The 19,512-nt window shown below is 31.2% G+C and overlaps 1 protein-coding gene across 1 annotated transcript; it reads left to right on the forward strand.

Moving 5' to 3' along the window:
- The first annotated feature begins 5,615 nt into the window (after positions 1 to 5,615).
- On the forward strand, positions 5,616 to 6,784 carry LOC120198818 (cyclin-dependent protein kinase inhibitor SMR14-like). The gene has a single exon (XM_039200083.1). The coding sequence runs from the start codon at positions 6,003 to 6,005 to the stop codon at positions 6,450 to 6,452; it is 450 nt and encodes a 149-aa protein (XP_039056014.1). The 5' UTR covers positions 5,616 to 6,002; the 3' UTR covers positions 6,453 to 6,784.
- Positions 6,785 to 19,512: the final 12,728 nt, after the last annotated feature.

The following is a 19,512-nucleotide window of genomic DNA, read 5'->3' on the forward strand; positions in this document are numbered from 1 at the left end:
CATTACTTTAACAGCAACAATGTTTAACAATTAACATTATTATCGATTTGGAACACCGCTATACATATTTTCATTGACCTCGTTAAAAAAATAAGAAATATTTTCTGGTGCTGTTTAATTTCTTTAACAATTATTTTCAGTTTAAATATTTCATGCAGATTTTCTTAACAATTTATATACATTATCGGTCCATAAAATATAATTTCAATATAAATTTACCATCTTTTATATTCTCAACCTACGTGCGCATTTAAATAGTAAGAGTTAATTACATCACTCATTCTCAAACTATTAGTATCATTCTAAATTAGTTCTTAAACTTTTAAACATTTCAATTTTATCCCTAAACTTTGACCTTCATTTTGAATTAGTCCTCAAACTTTTAAACATTTCAATTTTATCCTAAACTATTGGTATATGCTAATAACATTTCTTTCCAATAAAACTGTTAGGCTTAGCTATATTATTATATTTTAAAAAATAAAATTTAGGTCAAACTATAGTTAAAACTAATTACATGTTTGGATGAAATTGTGAATGAATTTGGAAGATTCAAAAGTTTGAGGAATAAGGGTCATATTTAGTGATGAAATTGAAATATTAAAAAATTTGAGAACCAATTTAGAATAAAAATTATATTTTGCGGATGTGTAATGCAATTAACTCTTTAAATAATTAACTACTCGCTTCTTCATTATGCAAATAGAGCTGCTAGTTTTTTTGTTTTTTTTTTTTTGTATTTAGAAAAGAGAGATAATATTCAATATTACAATGAACATATAATAAGGACATATCCCTATAACTATTAACACAATAAACTAACTACTTGAGATCATATAAGAACCATAAAAAGAAAAGGTTAAAGACCCATCTAAAAAAATTCGAACAAAAGATAGATACAAATATATCTGATTGCATCGATAAACGAATCACAATAGGAGATTAAACTATTGAAAGACCACTAACAATTGAAAATCAGATTGAGCGTCGTGAGAAAACTATTTTCGAACGTAAATCGTGTATCTAAATCTAATCCGGAAGTTCAAAGTAGGGAATATCAACAAGATAACAGATAATCATTATCTTGATCAATCGAGACGTTATCAAATCTAACCCTAAGAAAATTAAGCGGAAAGAAAAAGTTCAAGTGACCTACAAAATATAATGGTGTGCAATGAATATATCAAATATAATACTTTTAATTAAAAATTTAGATACATGATAAGATCATAATAACCCAATTTGTGGGTGAGGAAAAAATATTATGGTGTGCAATGAATATTTCAAAGGACCTACAGAATATTGTGCAAAATTTTGACAGATTTGTTTCTTTCGGCTTAAGAGTAGAATAATAGATGTAAGAACATAAAAAATACCTTCATGATGTCCCACAAGTGTACGTTGATGGTTTAAAAAAACCATTTTATAGATAAATTGTTAGTTGTAATGTAGTATCCAAAATTTATTATAATCTGCATTGAGACCAATAATGTATGAAATAATTACATCACCGCAAATAAGACCAAAATTTATTATAAATAAAGTGTAGGTAGCTATATACTTACCTTGTTAATGTCATGCATTCGCTAAAATATTAATAAATGTCTTTAATCGGTCTAAAGAAAGTCTTTCTCTAGAGGGAATGAGTAAGTAGTTAAAGAGAAAGTCCTTCATTTTCATTAAGTTGGTGCTCTTGTGTTTTTTGTGCCTTATGCAAGAAAAAAACAAAAGCAAATGAAGGAGAAAGAGTGTGGGGATGGATGATGGGAAGCAAAATGATTAAGCATGACTTTCTGCAATTATATATTTTCCATTACACTCGCACTGTTTATATATTTATATTAAAGACAAATTATTGCTTTACATTCATATCTCCCAAAACAATTAGTAGAATGAAATTAATGGGAATGAAAGCATCTTCATCGCCGCATTTAGGAATCCTAAGCGCTTAGTCATGCCATGAAAAATGGCCTGCACTGGAAGGGACCCATGCCAATGCAACCAAGGCAGGCATTTGTGTATATCTACTGCAAGCTAAACCCTTCCTTTCGATTATTATATATTACACCATATGATGGGATCTGCTCTGTGGGTTTTGTTTCTTGGGAATCATTTCACGTTCTTACTTTTTACCTTTTTTTTAAATCAATTATTGTTTAGTAAAATTACCGCAAAATCAAATGTTAGTATTGACAAGACAAATAAAATAATAAATCGAATAAATGAATGAAATATTGTGTCGTAATGAACCATTATCTTAAAAGTAATTTTATCTTGATTGATGTAATCGTATCATTAGACAATGTTTTTGAGATCAATAATTTTTTCCAAAAAAAATCGTAAATTAGAAATTTGGAGTGGATGATAATGATATTGTTCTTCTCTATAAAACGGAAATCGGGAAGGATCAAGAAAGCTTTTTAAGAGAGAAAAGGAAGAGAAATTTTGTAAGTAAAATGTGATTTGTTTGGATGATTTGAAAAAGTTAAAAGGCCTTGATATTTATAGGCTGAATTTCAGCAGAACAACTGTTAATACAACTGCTATAACAGCAGCACGAAATTAAAGACTGGAATAACCCAAATCAACATAGATCAATGTTATAGTAAATTTTGATTTTAATCAGTCAATCAAAATTAGTGCTGTGATTGACGGTAATTTAAAATTAGTTGAAATCATGTGGTAATTAACGACAAGTTAAACCTAATATTCACAGCAATAAAAACATTCCAAATTCAAGATTATTTGTTTAATGAAGCATATAATTTAAGTTTGCTTTTTCTAATAAAATGCTATTGCTGAGAATATATATATATATAAATAAAGGAGAAGAATTCTTTACAGTGTTTTAAACATTTAAAAAGAAATTAACAAACAGCAGCAGCAGCAACAACACATGAGTGTAAGGGTCTTATCAATCAATTACCAACAATTATTAGTGTAAATACTTGTAACATGGTATTGGTTGATACTTGATTGAAGCAAAATACTGAGATGTTGTAGCAAAAATGTACGACATAATTAAAGATAAACAAATTTAACTAAACATCATGATTTAGGCTCTCCCGTTTAGTCAGACATTATTGCAATTGTGATGGATCAAAACATAATCTCATGCTTATATATATATATATATATAAATCTTATAATTATGCATTCAATAATGATTAACGATAAACAGATAGGGCCGTTAACAAGAAAGCAAAGATCATGATACTGCTCGAGAGAAAAAATGCAGGTTTCCTCGACAATGAATTAGAACCCATTGTTCCTTTGCAGCTGCCTCGTAAGGCATCCAAAAGCAGCATCTAATGTCAAAGAGAGCAGGGACTTAAATTGCAGTTGCAGTTGTGTTTTCTATCGCGTTGCGTTTATCGCGATTGAAGATATTACGGTCGTGCAATAACGGTTTCGAACCGCATCAAAACTACTATATTACAGCCAATATTCCAAAAATGAAAAAGTGTGCAAGCTCAACCCGGCCTAAGCCATGCACCCGACAATGTCTCCTTGCTCCCATCGCAAGCGACCCCATGAACTTGTCTTTGAAAACCACATAAAACTTACAACACGAAAAGATGCAAGTGATTTTTCCTTTTTAATTTTCATAGAAAACAAACAAGCAATGATGAGGAATCATGGAAAAATCTCGCGAGATGGGTAAATCGTGAAATGAAAGTTGTAAACCACGTGATTTGATGCATCAAAGTTCGTAGGCATCAGGGAAAAGCGATTGCTTAAACGACATTTTATGTAGTTCGTTTAATGGGCGTAGCTTTTCGTAAGGGTGGAAAGAGAGTGACCGAGACTTCACTCTATCATGAAAATAAAATGTCAATATATGGTTTTGGTCCCTATACTTATTGGGTTTGAATCGTCTGCTATTATTTGACATAATATGATGATATACTTTTATCTTAAATAATTAACAATGTTAACTATTGTGATTAAAATTATTAAATGGATTTTTTTAATAAAAAAACCCAAATGATTTTTTAGGTCGCCTAATTTTATTAGTTTAGTTATTTTAGCTCTTAAAGTTTTTTGAACCAATCAAGTGGCTTCAGTGGTAAAAGAGAATATTGTTCTTCTTAGAGGTTCTAGGTTCGAGTAAATAATTTTGCTAGATGTGTGTGTTATCGATTGATTAAGAAAGTTCTGAACAAATACTATCTTGTTATCACATCCTAGATTATAACACTTAGATTTTTATTTTTGAATGTATAATAAGGATAGAATAGCGTTATTGTTTTGTTATGTTTAAGTCAATTTGACGGAAAAAATAAATGGTCGGGGTAAAAAAAAAACTCAATCAAAATTTAAAGGTTAAAATGATTAAATTAGTAAATTTAGAAAGCTAAAAAGGCAATTTCTGTTAGAACTGCTGATACACCCCATAACGCACCATAAAAAATAATCTGGCGATCTCTTTAGAGATCCAAATACGAGGAACGAATCGAGATGAATGAGATGAGAAATTACGAGTTAAAATTTAGAAAACCTGAATCTGAAACTGCATAGTTGTATTGTGAATCTAATTTCGTTCACACAATGTTGATTTCGAAGCTGATACTATAGTTTCTCGACCTCTATGCAATTCACCTGATTGAAATGAACGATTTTAATTCTTTTAAGTGTTAGAGATTTTTAACCCACAAGGCATAATACAACTGTTAGTCCTTATGCTTTTATTTTATATAGCCTTTAAAAATTTAATTCAACTTAAATTAGACTTTATCATATAATAATGTCTAGAATAATTTTAATATTACAAATAATGAGTGACATCTAGCAATACATCATTGTTACCTAAGTTACATGAAGTCATGGTTAACATAATTTTTCAATCCTTTTGTCTTTTTGTATCTAGATTGAACACAAATCATGAATCAATCATACTTGTATAGTCCATCTAATATTTCTTAATATCTTGATTAGACTATATAAACAAATAACTTTTTTTTGAAAGGGGTGTTTTGTATGACATTAGATAGATCAAAGCATACAAAACAAGGCACGAGAAAAGGGCCTCGCTGAAAAACTTTCGTAAGCCTAAATAGAGGAAAAAGAGTACCCCAAAACCAGTGCCAATTCGAAAACAAAAATCATACATTTTCTAGTCTCACTCAATTAAACGACCTAAGATATTACTCTCATTATGTAGGATGGACAAATGTTATGTTGATCACACTACATAAATTATGAGATGTCCATTATCAATGTTTATGGTGCAACTAGTTACAACATACATCTGCCTATATCAAAATATGTGACTCACACAATTGAGCAAATGATAATATTAAATCTGGAGATTCATATATGTAGTTATTATTATGAGCAATATTGTGACTGTCATATAATCATAGCAAGTAACTTAAATATGTTGTTCTTTAAAGTAATTAATGGTATTAATTATTTAAACTAACTAATTAGATAATACAAGTAAAGGAACATTTTCCAAATTAAAGCACAATATACTAAATACTTAATTAATCAAGCATAGCATAAGGATTAAAACCACAATTTGACCAAAATAATAAAGAGAGGGGGCTAAGCGGTAGAAAGAGACCTTTATGGAGGGAGTGAAAGCGAGAAAGATTTGTGTGAGCTTTTGTTTATATATGATGCATTGGATCCTACGCCAAAGTGGGTTCTCAAAGCCTCTATTTCTCCCTATGTCTTTCTATCAAAGCAAACAAGTTTGAGAACCAAATTCCAAAGAAAAACTGAGAAAAAAATCAGTGAACAGTCGAGGAAGATGATGATGTGATGAATTAAAAACCCTTTGGCATTTTCGTTTCCCTGTCGTCAATATCAGCATTCTTTCTTGTTTTTCTAGGCTTTTCATTCCTCAGTGTTCATGCTAGCTGTTACTTTTCGCCTTACCTGATCCCCTCTTATCTTTTATCCTTTGTCTTCGATCCTAGGTTCATTTAAGACTTTGGGGTTAGTTAACTTCAACGTTTGTCTCGTTTCCTTCATGCACTCGAAAAATTAAGGCCATGGAACTCAGTTTATTGGTTAGGCCTCCTTCAGAATTCCAAGAAGATGAGTGTCAAATTGCATCCAATTTTCAAGATGTTATTGTCGACGATGATGATGAGAGTACTCAACAACAACAACAAAAACAAGAGTTGGTACTAGATGAAGATGGAGAAAAAGGGAAGCTGAAATTGCCATGTTCAGGAGAATTCAACGTTGGTGAAGATGGAAACGATGATGGGTTCAAGACTCCAACTTGTTTGGGTCAGAGAATTCCAGCCAGTCTCAAGTGCCCACCTGCACCAAGGAAACCAAAATATGTCCCGATTATATCATCAAAGCGAAAAGCTGTTCGACGGAGAATCCTACTTGATTTGACGAAAGAGATGGAGTGCTTATTCCCTCCAGCTCTTCTTGCAGATCTAGGGAACAAGATTAAGAAAGTCAGACAAGGAAGTGACTTCAAATGATAAATAGAAATTTCATGATGTTTCTTTGTTTTTATTATCCAAGAATGCGCAGCTTCATTTACGTTTTGGGTGTTTTTAACACAGAAGCCAGATCTAAAAGCATATAAAGGCTTTGCCAAAAGAAGATGAAAGCAAGTAGTTTTAATGAATGAATCGACATAATGGGTTCTTTCTTTTATTTTGGCTGCACTTAACCAGCTAAGAGGCAGAAGAAATGGATTTGAATTGACTTTGTAATTTGTGATTGGAAGAAAACATTCATATCCATATTCAACCTTGGTTTTACCAGAGGGTGAGGTGGGATATCCCTCCTCCTGGTGACAGTAAATTGTAGAGGGAAGAGAAAGATGTAATAAATTTAAGCTACTTTGTGTCCCCTCTTTGCCAACTACAACCCCACTCTTGATGTTCCCAATATACGTATTCATTGCATTCCCCATTTTTATATATCATACGACGGCAGATTCTATTCACCAGCTATGTTAATGGAGCATTTTATTTGAATAATGCTAACTTAATTTATATATCTGATTAAAATTCTTCTTAATTTTAAATAGAGAAAAAGAGTACATATAATCGGACAATACAAACCTACTCCAACATTACAGACACAACGCTAACATCAACACGAGTAATGACAGGAAAACGCCACTTGAGTCTTGAGTCAATAAAAAAAAAAAGCCAAACCGCTCCAAAGAGACTGAAATACGGTTGCTCTTTGGGAAGGAATTAACCTCACCATTCCAACTTACCCACTAACCATTCCTTGGGAAGGAACAAAACAAGCTCCAATTTGACAGCAAGAACTAGCATAATCGAACTCCACACTTCCAAACCACTGCAGCATGTCTTCAAACAATATCCGCTCCACATGAGGGTCAAAATCAGGATAAAAGGGATTCAACGCTTGAAGAAGCGACCACCCACGAGGCCATGAGCGGCTACAATTCTCAAACTTGAGACAAAAGCAGTCTCAAACACAAGCGAGAGATCACGACAGCTAATAGATCGGGTCAGAAAGTAACAATAGAGTCTCCCTTGAATAGTCCAAAACATCCTCTTGTTGACAATTCTAAATTTCAGAAATTATCAGATTTAACACGGCTTCACCAAACAATTAAGATAATCACCACCACTTGAGAACCCATTGATCCTATAAATTCCAACATAACATAGAACCATGAGATAAAATAACGCTCAAGAAAATTACTTCCCATCCAAACCGTGGACATTGTTCGAAACAACAATGCTCTACTACCATTAATTAAAAGATCCATTGAACTGAAACTTCGACCAACCCCAAAAATTAAATCCCCTCTGAATATCCTCAGAATACATCATCACACCAAGCCAATCAATCCATCTCCCTGGGAAACAAGGCAACCACCCTTAAAAAGCTTATTTCACTTTAAAATAAAATCGACACTTCTTACCATTAAGCTACGAAGGGGAGCTTTTGAAATAACATTCCACCAAATTAACAGTCCGAGACTTCAATCAACACTCGAACTAGAAAATCTCAATCAATCCCACAACTAAAACACACAACGCATAAGACCGCCACTCTCAAAAATGGGTTTTCATTTGGTATGCACCAAGCCATTGATAAACAGAAGCTGAGATCAATAACCCTTATTTGCATCAATAGATCACCACAAGCAAAACAAACCAACATCATAGACAATAAAACAATGTTGAGACAATAACCAATGGAAGTAGCCTTACTTCTCAAGAGAATAAACTTCCTGCCCTATCCATGTTAAGGAATCATTACCTCATAAGCATAACATCTTCTATAATAAGAATTATCACAGCCATCAATCAGAATCAAATGCAAAGCAAAGCACACCAAAAAAGAAGACTACTCCACATGGAAATCAATTTTAAAAACTGAATGAACACCACCTCTCAATCATGTCAACTCTTTAGAGCAAACATTCCTTACGTCTACACTCTCCTATATCTTTTCTTTTTAATTACTTCCAGAGTGACAAGCTCCTCAATCACCTCCATATCATCCCCTTTCACCCGAATTCTTTTCACCAACTCTATTAATATGAAATAATACATTTGACACTAAAAGATAAAAATGTATCAGACGCCTTGAGGAAGAATGAGAGGAATTTTAGCACGAGAACACCCTTTCTTCGATAAGGACTTCAATGCTCTTCGAGTTGGATGAAGTCTTCTACAATATCTTCTTTGCTACCTTCAAAACGAATGATGTGGGCCAAGTCTTGAAAGGCCGTTGCACGTATGACTGGAATTGGCTGGCATTAGCGACATTGTTGTCGACAGTGCACTGCCACACCGATGAGGCCTACGTGCACGATTGAGGAAGTTGACCCATTAAAAAAAACCCCATAAAGTCGAGTCTTTTGTTTGGATTTTAGCATCATATGATCTGGATACTCTCTAATGCAGAATCAACGCACTTCAAAATAGCATGATCTTGGACCAAAGGTTTTACAATCCCTCGCCCACTTTAATAGCATAATCTGTCAAAATTGTTACCTTGATTCAGCTGCTCCCTTGAATCTTGATCAACATTCTCAATATTGTATGGATATTGAACCGACCATAGTGGTTAAAGAAAATATTAATTTTTAGTGGTATTGAGTTCGAGTAATTACGCCTGCAGGATGTGTGTGCGCGTTATCAATGATTAAAAAAGATTTAAATCACCCTAGATTATTCAAAATTATATATATATCTATTGAATTCAGTGTTGTTTCGTTGGAATCGTTGGAATCAACAACTCGTACAATGTTTTTAATAACAAATAAAAAACAATTAGATTTTCAATTGATTAGTAATGTGCATTATGATTTTGCTTCAGCTGTGAAAAATATATTTCTGCTATTATGGGTGAAAGAGTTTTAGTTCGAATCATTGAGTTGAGTCATATGCGTTTGTATTTCATAAATAGTATAAAAGTTTGTTTCTAAATTATTAGTAAAAAGATTATTACAAAACGAAGATATTAGCCTTGACTAGAAAATTTAATAAATTAATTAATTAAATAAAAATGACATAATTACTATGCCATGTAATTCATTGTCTTAAAATTAATTTTATTTGGATTAGTGTAATTCTAAAATAAACGTTGTCTACAAGGTTAATACAATCTTTTAAACTTTATAAACTTAAAATAAATAAAAAATGAAATTTATATTGTGTTGCTATTTTTGAAGAAGAAGAATGAAAAATATGAAAAAAGATAAAAGAAGAGAGAAAATTTTTAAAAATAGATGATAATAGGTATATCAAATAGGGAATTGGAGTTTGGAATTTGAAAAGAAAAATATTGGCAAGTCAATGAATAAAACGAGATGAGGATTATAAAATCTGAACCGGTTCTAATATTTTTTTAAATTTTAAAATACAATTGTATTTAATATTGTATCTTTATTTATATTATTCAACAATTCTCACTTAAATAAATAAAGTAAATAAAAATTCTATAACGTTCGTCAAGCGTAGATAAGCACCGTTAACGATGAGCACCATTAAATTAATTATAAAATATTAATTATAAAGTACTAAAGTATAATTGTAAATTAGTTAAAAATCTAAATGTAATTTAATTAAAATATAATATTTATAAAACATTGGTTTTTAGGGTAAATTATACCATTGACCACCCAACTATTTACCCCTTTTACTTTAACCACCAATTTTTTAATTTTGTCAATTGAATCACCTAACTATTTAAATCTTGTCAATCAAGCCACCTACCGTTAAATATTCACGGAGGAGATGATGTGGCAGTTAATAAAATTTATATAATTATGCATTTAGTCCTCGTTACTTACACATTCTATTAATTTGGTCTTGACTTTTAATTAATTCAATAAATTTAATCTTCAATCAGATAGTGTGTCACTATATGATTGAATAAATATAAAATAAATTAATTCAATAATCGCTACTGATGAGGTTTGAACCTAATACGTGATGAGAGGAAGTAAACGCCCCAACCACTGGGTTGCACCATTCAAATGACAAATATATCACGACATAATATATATAGTTAATGGCAATTAAAAAAGGGAAAATTACCTAATAGAAACTCCAACATGAAATAATTGAATAATACGATAATATGATATATATACACAAATATTATAAATGATTAATATGTGAATGTATTTTATTTATTTTTAAATCATTTTAATGAAAAATAAAAATAAATTAATTTTAATATACTATAATTGAAATATAACGAAGGGCTTCGTTGACTTAGAATTTTCCTGATAGTTTATATCCCGATTAGAGTAAGAATTTTATATTTTATTATTTATTCATTATATATTTGAAGAAAATTTTAGGGGAAACTTGATTTTATTGAATTATTCTATTTTAAAATAGAGTTGTTAAATAATATTAGAATCCAATCAACGCTATAATATTTTAAAATATAAGATATGATACATTCAGTTCAATAAAATTAATATAATGAAGACAATTTATTAATTTAAAATATATAAAATGATACATTTCAATTATAACATATTAAATTCACTTTTTTTTTTTGCATTAAATGTGATTTAAAATATAAATAAAACATATTATTTATTAATCAATTATAATATTTGTTTATATATATATATATATATATATATATATATATATATATATATATTTTCATACAATTCAATTATTTCATGTTTGAGTTCTTATAAGATCATTTATTACCATTAACTATATTATAAATTATATAAATTATGCTTTGTATACTAGACAAATTTAGTGGTTAAGATACTTAATTTTTCGGTTTGCATCCCATGTTCAAACCCCACCAATAGTAGTATTGATTTAATTTATTTTACATTCATTCAAATTGGTGACATGTGGCACTATTTGATTGGATGAAAATTTTATTAAATAAAAAAATATTAAAAAACAATCACACAGTGACATATATCATCATCGGATTGATAATTAAATTTATTGAATTAAATAAAAGTTAGGATCAAATTAATAGAATATGTAAGTAATGAGGACAAAATGTATAATTATACAAATTTTATTAACTGCCACATCATCTACTCCGTTAATATTTAATGATAGGTGGCTTGATTGACAAGATTTAAATAGTTAGGTGATCCAATTGATAAAATTGAAAAATCGATGGTTAAAGTAAAAGGGATAAATAGTTAAGTGGTCAATGGCATAGTTTGCCCTAAAAACAAATGTTTTATAAATATTGTATTTTAATTAATTTATATTTATATTTTTAACTAATTTATAATTATATGTTTAGTAATTTATAATTTAATGTTTTATAAATTAATTTAATGGTGTTCATCCATACTTGTCGAGCGTGGCAGTATCATCCTAAAATAAAACATGTCAATTGAAGAGTTTTTTAGATATTATAAGCTTTATAATTTAATTTAGGCATTTTTATGTTCTTTTATATATTAAAGTAAATATAAGATTTAAAATATTATTTTAAAACTAAAGTTTTATTTTCAAAATTAAAAATATAAAAAAATATTTGAATGTATAAATCCTAAAAAGAATAATTGTTAAGGAAAATTTTATAACGTTCGACGAGCACCACTCAGTATTACTAATGATGAGCACCATTAATTTAATTTATAAAAATTTAAAATTCTAAAGGAGTCAACGTATAATTATAAGTTATTTACAAATATATTGGTAAATTCTTTAAAAATAAAATATTAATTACATTATTTTCCATAATCTTTTTCGGGTAAATTATACCACTGACCACCTAACTATTGCCCATTTTAATTTTGACCACCATTTTTAAAATTTTGTTAATCAGGTTATCCAACTATTTAAATGCATTCAATCAAGCCACTTGTCGTTAACATTTAACGGAAGTGCCGACTTGATATTTAATAAAATTAGTATAATTACATATTTGATCCTCAATATTTATAAAATCTATCAAATTGGTCATAATTTTAATTTAATTTAATAAATTTAATCTCTAATTAGGTGGTGACCAAATTATAACCAAAATGATAGAATTTATAAATATTGAGGATCAAATATGTAATTATACCAATTTATTAACTGTCACGTTAGTACTTCCGTTAAAGGTTAACATCAAGTGGTTTGATTGAATGCATTTAAATAGTTAGATGACCTGATTAACAAGATTTTAAAAATGGTGGTCAAAATGAAAATGGACAATAGTTAGGTGGTTAATATTATAATTTACCCAAAAAATTATGGAACATAATGTAATTAATATTTTATTTTGAATAATTTAACTTTAGATTTTTAACTAATTTATAATTATACGTTTAGTCCTTTAGAATTTTAATTTTTTATAAATTAAATTAATTTTGCTCATCGTTAGTGGTATTCAACGGTATTCATCGAGTGTGACATACTTATCCAATTGTTAAAATGAAGTTGGTCACATTTTTATCGAAAATAGTAAAAGAAATATTAAAATTCAATTTTTTATTAATTTGAGATAAATATAAAATAATATATATTCAAAGATAACATTAAATTATTTGACATTTAACGTTTATACTCTTAATATTCATTGTACTCGAACCTAAAATCTTAAAAAAAATAACAATAATTTATTTATAGCTCATATGTCTTGTTTTATGCTTAAAAATGTTCTAAAAATATGTTAAATGACACATTTTAAGAATAAGATTCACGGTCGGAGTTCACTCTGTCATTTCTGGGAATGCATTTTCTTCTTTCTTGCTGTTCTTAGGAGGAAGAAGAAGTATTCTATCCATTCTGCAAAGCGAATCTGCCACAATCATAGCCATGTTACTTTATGATGCTATTGGGACTTGTTTTACACCAATTACTAAATCTTACAACTTTGCAGAAACTGAATCATCCTACTCAAATACCAAATCTTCTTTCCAATACAAAAAAAACTAAAAAAATGTTAACTATTGCCGTAAAGTCGGAGGGGGACCTTGAAATTGTCTGGTGAGGACCACAATTTCTGCTTTTCAATTAGATCACCAGATTATGAGGATTAAACATTGAAGATTTGGGTTTTTCCTTTTGTGTCATAACATTGAAGATATAGTGAAAAACAGCAGTTCATTGGATTCCTTGAGACCCCTATCTTGTGTGTCCTAGTAACTTAAAAGCTTGGGCTAACATGGTGTTCTCTGCAACAAATGTAAAGGTAACATACTAGATTCAGAGTCAGATAATCAGAGAGTTCTTATTATTCATTGCTAATATGTTCCAGACCCAAATATTTTGGGGTAAATTTGCAACTTTGAATGATTAAGGGAATCTCTGTTAAAGTTCTCAGTAACCTGTATGGCTTTTTAGTTCTAGTATATAGTTGTTTTCACCAAGATCAATCAACACAAATATCCATCTTCAAACGTACAAGGTCAGACACATCATAATACATGGCTCAACAGGTAATGTTTGTCATCTCTCTTGTTCTTTTGGATTACTCTCTCGTGGCTTCTTTTCCGAATTCCTCTTTCGTATTATAATTGCGGGTCTATGTTTTTTTTCTTATAATTTTCTCTGATAATGTGTCTACCTCCTGTTTGTCATATTGCCTTTGTTTCCCATGACCGTACAGGAATGATGAGTTTTCTCTTTCTTCTTCCTTCATTTGACGTTGATTGTTTGGAGGGTACACTGAAATCTTATTTCTGAATTGATTTGATTGTAGGAAGATGGTTGGCCCCTTGGATTGCAGCCTCTGAATGTGAAAGTTGGGGTATCAGCATCATTCAATACTATACTTGAAGATACTATTTTTTTTATCCATATTATTATTATTATTAATATTATTATTATCATTATTAATATTATTATTATTATTATTATTAATATTATTATTATCATTATTAATATTATTATTATTATTATTATTATTAATATTATTATTATCATTGTTAATATTATTATTATTATTTTTTATTATTATTATTATTATTTTTATTATTAAATATATTAAATACATATAAATTACAAACCAATTACAATTAAACCGGCCCAGTTACAAACCAACTGAAACCGGTCCAAATCCAACCAGAAACCCTAAATATTTGGGTTTCCAGTTAGGGTTTCCTAACCCTAATCATCCTCAGCCGCCTCATCACAGCCGTTGGATCTGGCACGATCCAACGGTCCACATGGCTCCAGAGAGGAACCCTAGGGTTTGATACCCTAGGGCCACGCGGCTGCCGACAGTCTTCTCGCCGTCTCCGTCGCTGCCACGTCCCGAATGAAGGCTCCAGAAGATCATACCAGCCGTCCATGCAAGGCTACGGGGTGAGTCACCACTGGTAGTCCGGTGACTCACCGAAGCCCCCTCTTCGGACCGGTCCGAGATGAACACCGGTGGTGGCTATAAAAGCCACCACCCACCTGCGAAAAAAAAAGAAGAGGGAGAGACAGCAAGAAGAGACAGAGACTGAACCAAAAAGAAAAAAAAAGGAAAATAGAGAGATATAAAACTACCAACGATCCCAACAGAGCAAAAAACAGAAAGAAGAAGAGAGGGGAGAAGCTTACCAAGGAAGCCTTGACCGTCGCCGGAAACACTGAACATCGCCGGAGAACCGAAAAAACCGAAGGTATATTTATAGATCTGCTCCGATTGGGAGCCATTTAAAGAAAAAGAACATCGGAACCGTCCTTAGGACGGTCCGATCTATTCAATGGTATCAAAATACAATTTTCCGGCCACCGGATACGGTGGCCGGCGGTGATAAACACGGCGGCACACGGTGGCCGACCGGTGACCGGCTTCCCTCCGGTGAGGGAAGCTAGAGAGAGGCGAGAGAGTTTTTTAAACTCTCTCGGTTTAGAGAGAGAGAAGGAAATGAGGAATGAAATGGTTGGCCCTTCGGGCCAGCCGGTTTGGGACTCTTATAGTCCTTCCCGAACGACGTCGTTTCGGGAAGGACTATGCGTGTAATTACAAAATAGTTAAATCCCTTCCGCAGTCCTTCATATTTGTAAACTTTACATTTTGGTCACTAAACTGAATTTATAAGAATTTTAATTCGGTCTTTGAATTTTAATTTTATTCATTTTAGTCTTTTTAATTAAAATAATATATTTAGGATAAATGACAGATTCAATCCCTTAATTTTAATAAATAATTTTTTAGTCCCTAGTTCATACTTTTAATTTATTTTATTATAAAATTTGAATTTTAGATAATTTTATTTTGGTCATTAAATTATTAAATTAGAAAAAAAATATTTAATCCCTATAATTTCAATTAATTAGGAATTAGATTTAGTTTTATTTTATTCATAATTTAGTTATTTTTTTATATGTTTTCATTTTATTGCTTAAATATATTGTTTAGTGATATTTTTTTTATTATATTGTTAAATATTTTTATATATATTCATAAATATGCATATAAAATATTTTTTTTAATATTTGTTTTTTTTAATATCGAAGAAAAGGACAGTCTTAATACAACTGGATGTCCTATTCTGATATTTTAAAATTAAAAAGTAAACAATATTATTTAAATTAATATTTATCAATATCAAAGAAAAGAGCTGTCTTAAGGCACCTAGAAGTTCTTTTCGGATATTTTTAATAAATAAATATTTTTTAATAGAATTATAAATTAAATATATTTTTGCATTTTAATAGAGACAATTTATAATTAAAAAGTACCAATTTTGGGCGTTGTAGGGGTGCTAATCCTTCCCTAAACGTAACCGACCACGAATCCCTTTTTATTATTAAAAAGAACGAATTTTTGGTTATAAAACGCAGATCAGTTCATCTTTTAAATATGGTTTTCTTAAAAACTATTTTAAAAGAAAATTTTTAGGTATTCGACCTACCTAATCCAAAAGGTCGATGGCGACTCACAAATTATTCTCAAAATTATTTATTAACATCAATTTCCCTGTCAAATTATAATATTTCGTGCCCGGACGAAAACCGGTTACGACAGCATGGCGACTCTGCTGGGGACTGGTCAAACTTTTAAAAATTAATTATAAATTGTCTCTATTAGTTAAAAATTAAAAATTTATATATTTAATTTTTAATTCTTTCTTTTCAAATTTTTTATTTTTATTTATTTATTATTTTTATAATATTTATATGTTTTATTTGCAAGTATTTTATTTCAGTATTTATTTTTATGTCAAAAGTTTAACATTTCTCCTCACACACAACACTTGCATTGCATAACATAAAGCTCTATAATTGAGTTGTCCCTTTTAAGTGGGAGTGAAAGCGACGTCTTCGTGAGAATTTATTCTCCGTGTCAGACCTAGCAAGTAACTTTCGGAGTTCATATGCTCTATGTCTTCGTGAGAATTTATTCTCCGTGTCAGGCATAGAGAAATGTATCCCCTCGAATTGAACTCAATCCACTTTAGTCTGTAATGGACTAGGATTGAGGGTTAGCAACCCAAGGGGGGCACTAACAAGGACAATTCGGGTACCTTTACTCCTAGATCTGAAACCCTGCATATAAAAAAAAACCTTAGAAACTCTTCCAATCCGAAGTCATGCCGAAATTTTGTCCAAAATAGGTGTACACACAGGAGAAATGAATTCTGTCTTTCCTGTTAATCTATTTATTGTTTAAATTACATGTTTATTTAAATTATTTAAATTTAGAAAAGCATGTTTAAATTAAATAAATGTTATTATTGATTTTTTTATGTAAACTAATTTATTTTCTTTTTTGTGTTCTTTATTTTTCTGTTTGCATAGCATCATACAGGATAAAAGACATTGATCCTTGTGTTAATAGTCTCATTGGAAAACCTTCATCCATGGATAAAAAGGGTTCAAGTCAAGTAATTCTAAACTCAGAAGTAAGACAGTGGGCTGAAGATTTACAAAGACAAGAAGGAGATAGTCTGCAGGATGATTATGTATCTGACTTGGCCAGTTATGCTTCAGTTTCACTAAAAAGAAATGATCTGCAAGATTTGCGAGGTATTTGGGAAAGTTGGGATTCAAACAAAAAATTGCAGTTTTATCAGACTTATGGAGACATCCCATATCTGCTCTATGTAGAAGTTGATGATGAATTACTCCGAGCCCTAGTTCAATTCTGGAATCCAGGGTACAATTGCTTCACTTTCAATAAGGAGGACTTGGTCCCTACTATTGAAGAATATACAACTTTGTTACATCTTGAAGGTGCTTTGGAGAGTCGAATATATTCAAAGTCAATTAAAACTCAGCCCTTTCGAGTTAAATTAGCAAAGATTGCTGGGGTACGAGAAGAAATGGGTAGCATCCCGTACAAAACAAAAAGGCGAAAGCGAAGGCATTGCTTGGACCAACATCAGGGAGCTTATTCAGAGTCATCCAGACGCTAAAGTACGATTCGATCTATTTGCTCTGGGTATATATGGTATGGTCATCTTCCCAAAAGTATTGGGATATATTGAAGCTGCAGTAGTAGACTTGTTTGAACAACTACCAAAGAAGATTAATCCTGTTTCTGCCATCCTAGCAGAGACCTTCAGATCATTAAATGCTTGCAGAAGGTTAGGAGGTGGACGATTCTCAGGGTGTACTCAGTTATTATATGTTTGGATCCGTAGTCATTTCTGGAGAACAGAAAAGGTTTCATACCGACGCTTCAATACGGATTACTCACCATTAAAAGAATTTCTGGAGCAGGAATGGCCGAAAGAAATTAAGAAAGATATGTGGATTAATGCCTTTCGAAATCTGCAAAGCAATGACATTGTTTGGCGAGCCCCGTGGCAAATACAAAGGGAATTCTTTTACAGGTGTGGTGATTACAACTGGGTAATGCTGCTCGGATTATGGGGAGGAATTGGATATGCACCACTGCTGGTTATAAGACAGTATGAAGGTCGTCAATTTGTACCTGTCACTGTTGGATTACAGTCATCTGAGTTCGCATTCTACAGCAAAAATTATAAAAGAAACATCATGGAAGCCGTTACAGCTTGGAAAACAACTTTTTGTATTCGAGCTAAAGCAGCAAAGGAAATGCTAACTCCTGATTATGAAGAATGGAGATCTATCAGAAAAAACGAAAATATTCCTCTACCAGATCAAAATGAGGATATTCCTATGGAAGATCACATTAAGGTGGTTCCATCAGAGATTGAAATCCTGAGAGCTGAGTTTGAAGCAGAAAGAGAAGGTTGGTCGAAAGAGTTAGATCAAATGAGACAAGATAAAGCTATGTTGGGGGTTGACATTGACTTTCATTCATCACAATGTGCAATGTTGAGAAAAGATAAAGAAAAAGGTGAGGATGAGTACAGAGCCTTACAGAAAGATTACCAGGAGTTATATAAATCTCGAAAAGCATCAGGACCCAGCCAATCGACGGTACAGCTGACCAGAGAATTGAACATTGAGAAAAGACGAGTTGAAGATCTGAAAGGAAAGAATAGCCGTCTACTCAAAAGCCTGGAAAAAGGAAAGCAAAAAATGGAAGATTTCGAGGTCGACAGAAGAGAGCGAATTATAAAACACAAGGCTGAGCATCGCAAGATCATGAATGAAATGCAAAGAGAAAAAGATCGAGCCAAAGATTTAGAAGAAATGAAGAATGAGGTTGTTGATAAATTTGAAGGTGAGAAAAATAGCATGTTCAAGGGATTTGAATCTGAAATGAACCAGTTGATTGCTGAACTTGAAGTCAGAGGCCAAAAGATGGAAGAATCCAATATTGAAAAGGAAAAATGGGAGCTGGAAAGGAAAAATTTTAATACCAGACTTGAGGTAGAACAAGAAGTGGCTAGCAATTGGATGCAAAGATGCAGAAACAAAGATGTTCAAATCCAGAAGCTTAATCAAAGAATGCAAGAAGCACGAACAAAACTTGAAGAGGATCTGGATCAGTCTAGAAACAAAAACTCAGAATTTAATGCTTACATTTCGCAACTTGAAGAATCATTGTTTCAAGAAAAGGTTCGTCTAGGACCTAATGATCTCAAAGAAAGTAATGAAGAAAATGCTTCAATGCGAAGACGCATTAGAGATCTTGAAAAAATCCTGCACAATTGTCAAGTCAGAATCACTGAGTTAGAGCAAACTCTTGAAGGAACAAATGAACAATGGCAAAAGTCAACCGAGTTCT

Source organism: Hibiscus syriacus, unplaced genomic scaffold, assembly GCF_006381635.1.
Source record: "Hibiscus syriacus cultivar Baekdansim isolate YM2019G1 unplaced genomic scaffold, ASM638163v2 tig00004810_pilon, whole genome shotgun sequence".
Taxonomy (NCBI): domain Eukaryota; kingdom Viridiplantae; phylum Streptophyta; class Magnoliopsida; order Malvales; family Malvaceae; genus Hibiscus; species Hibiscus syriacus.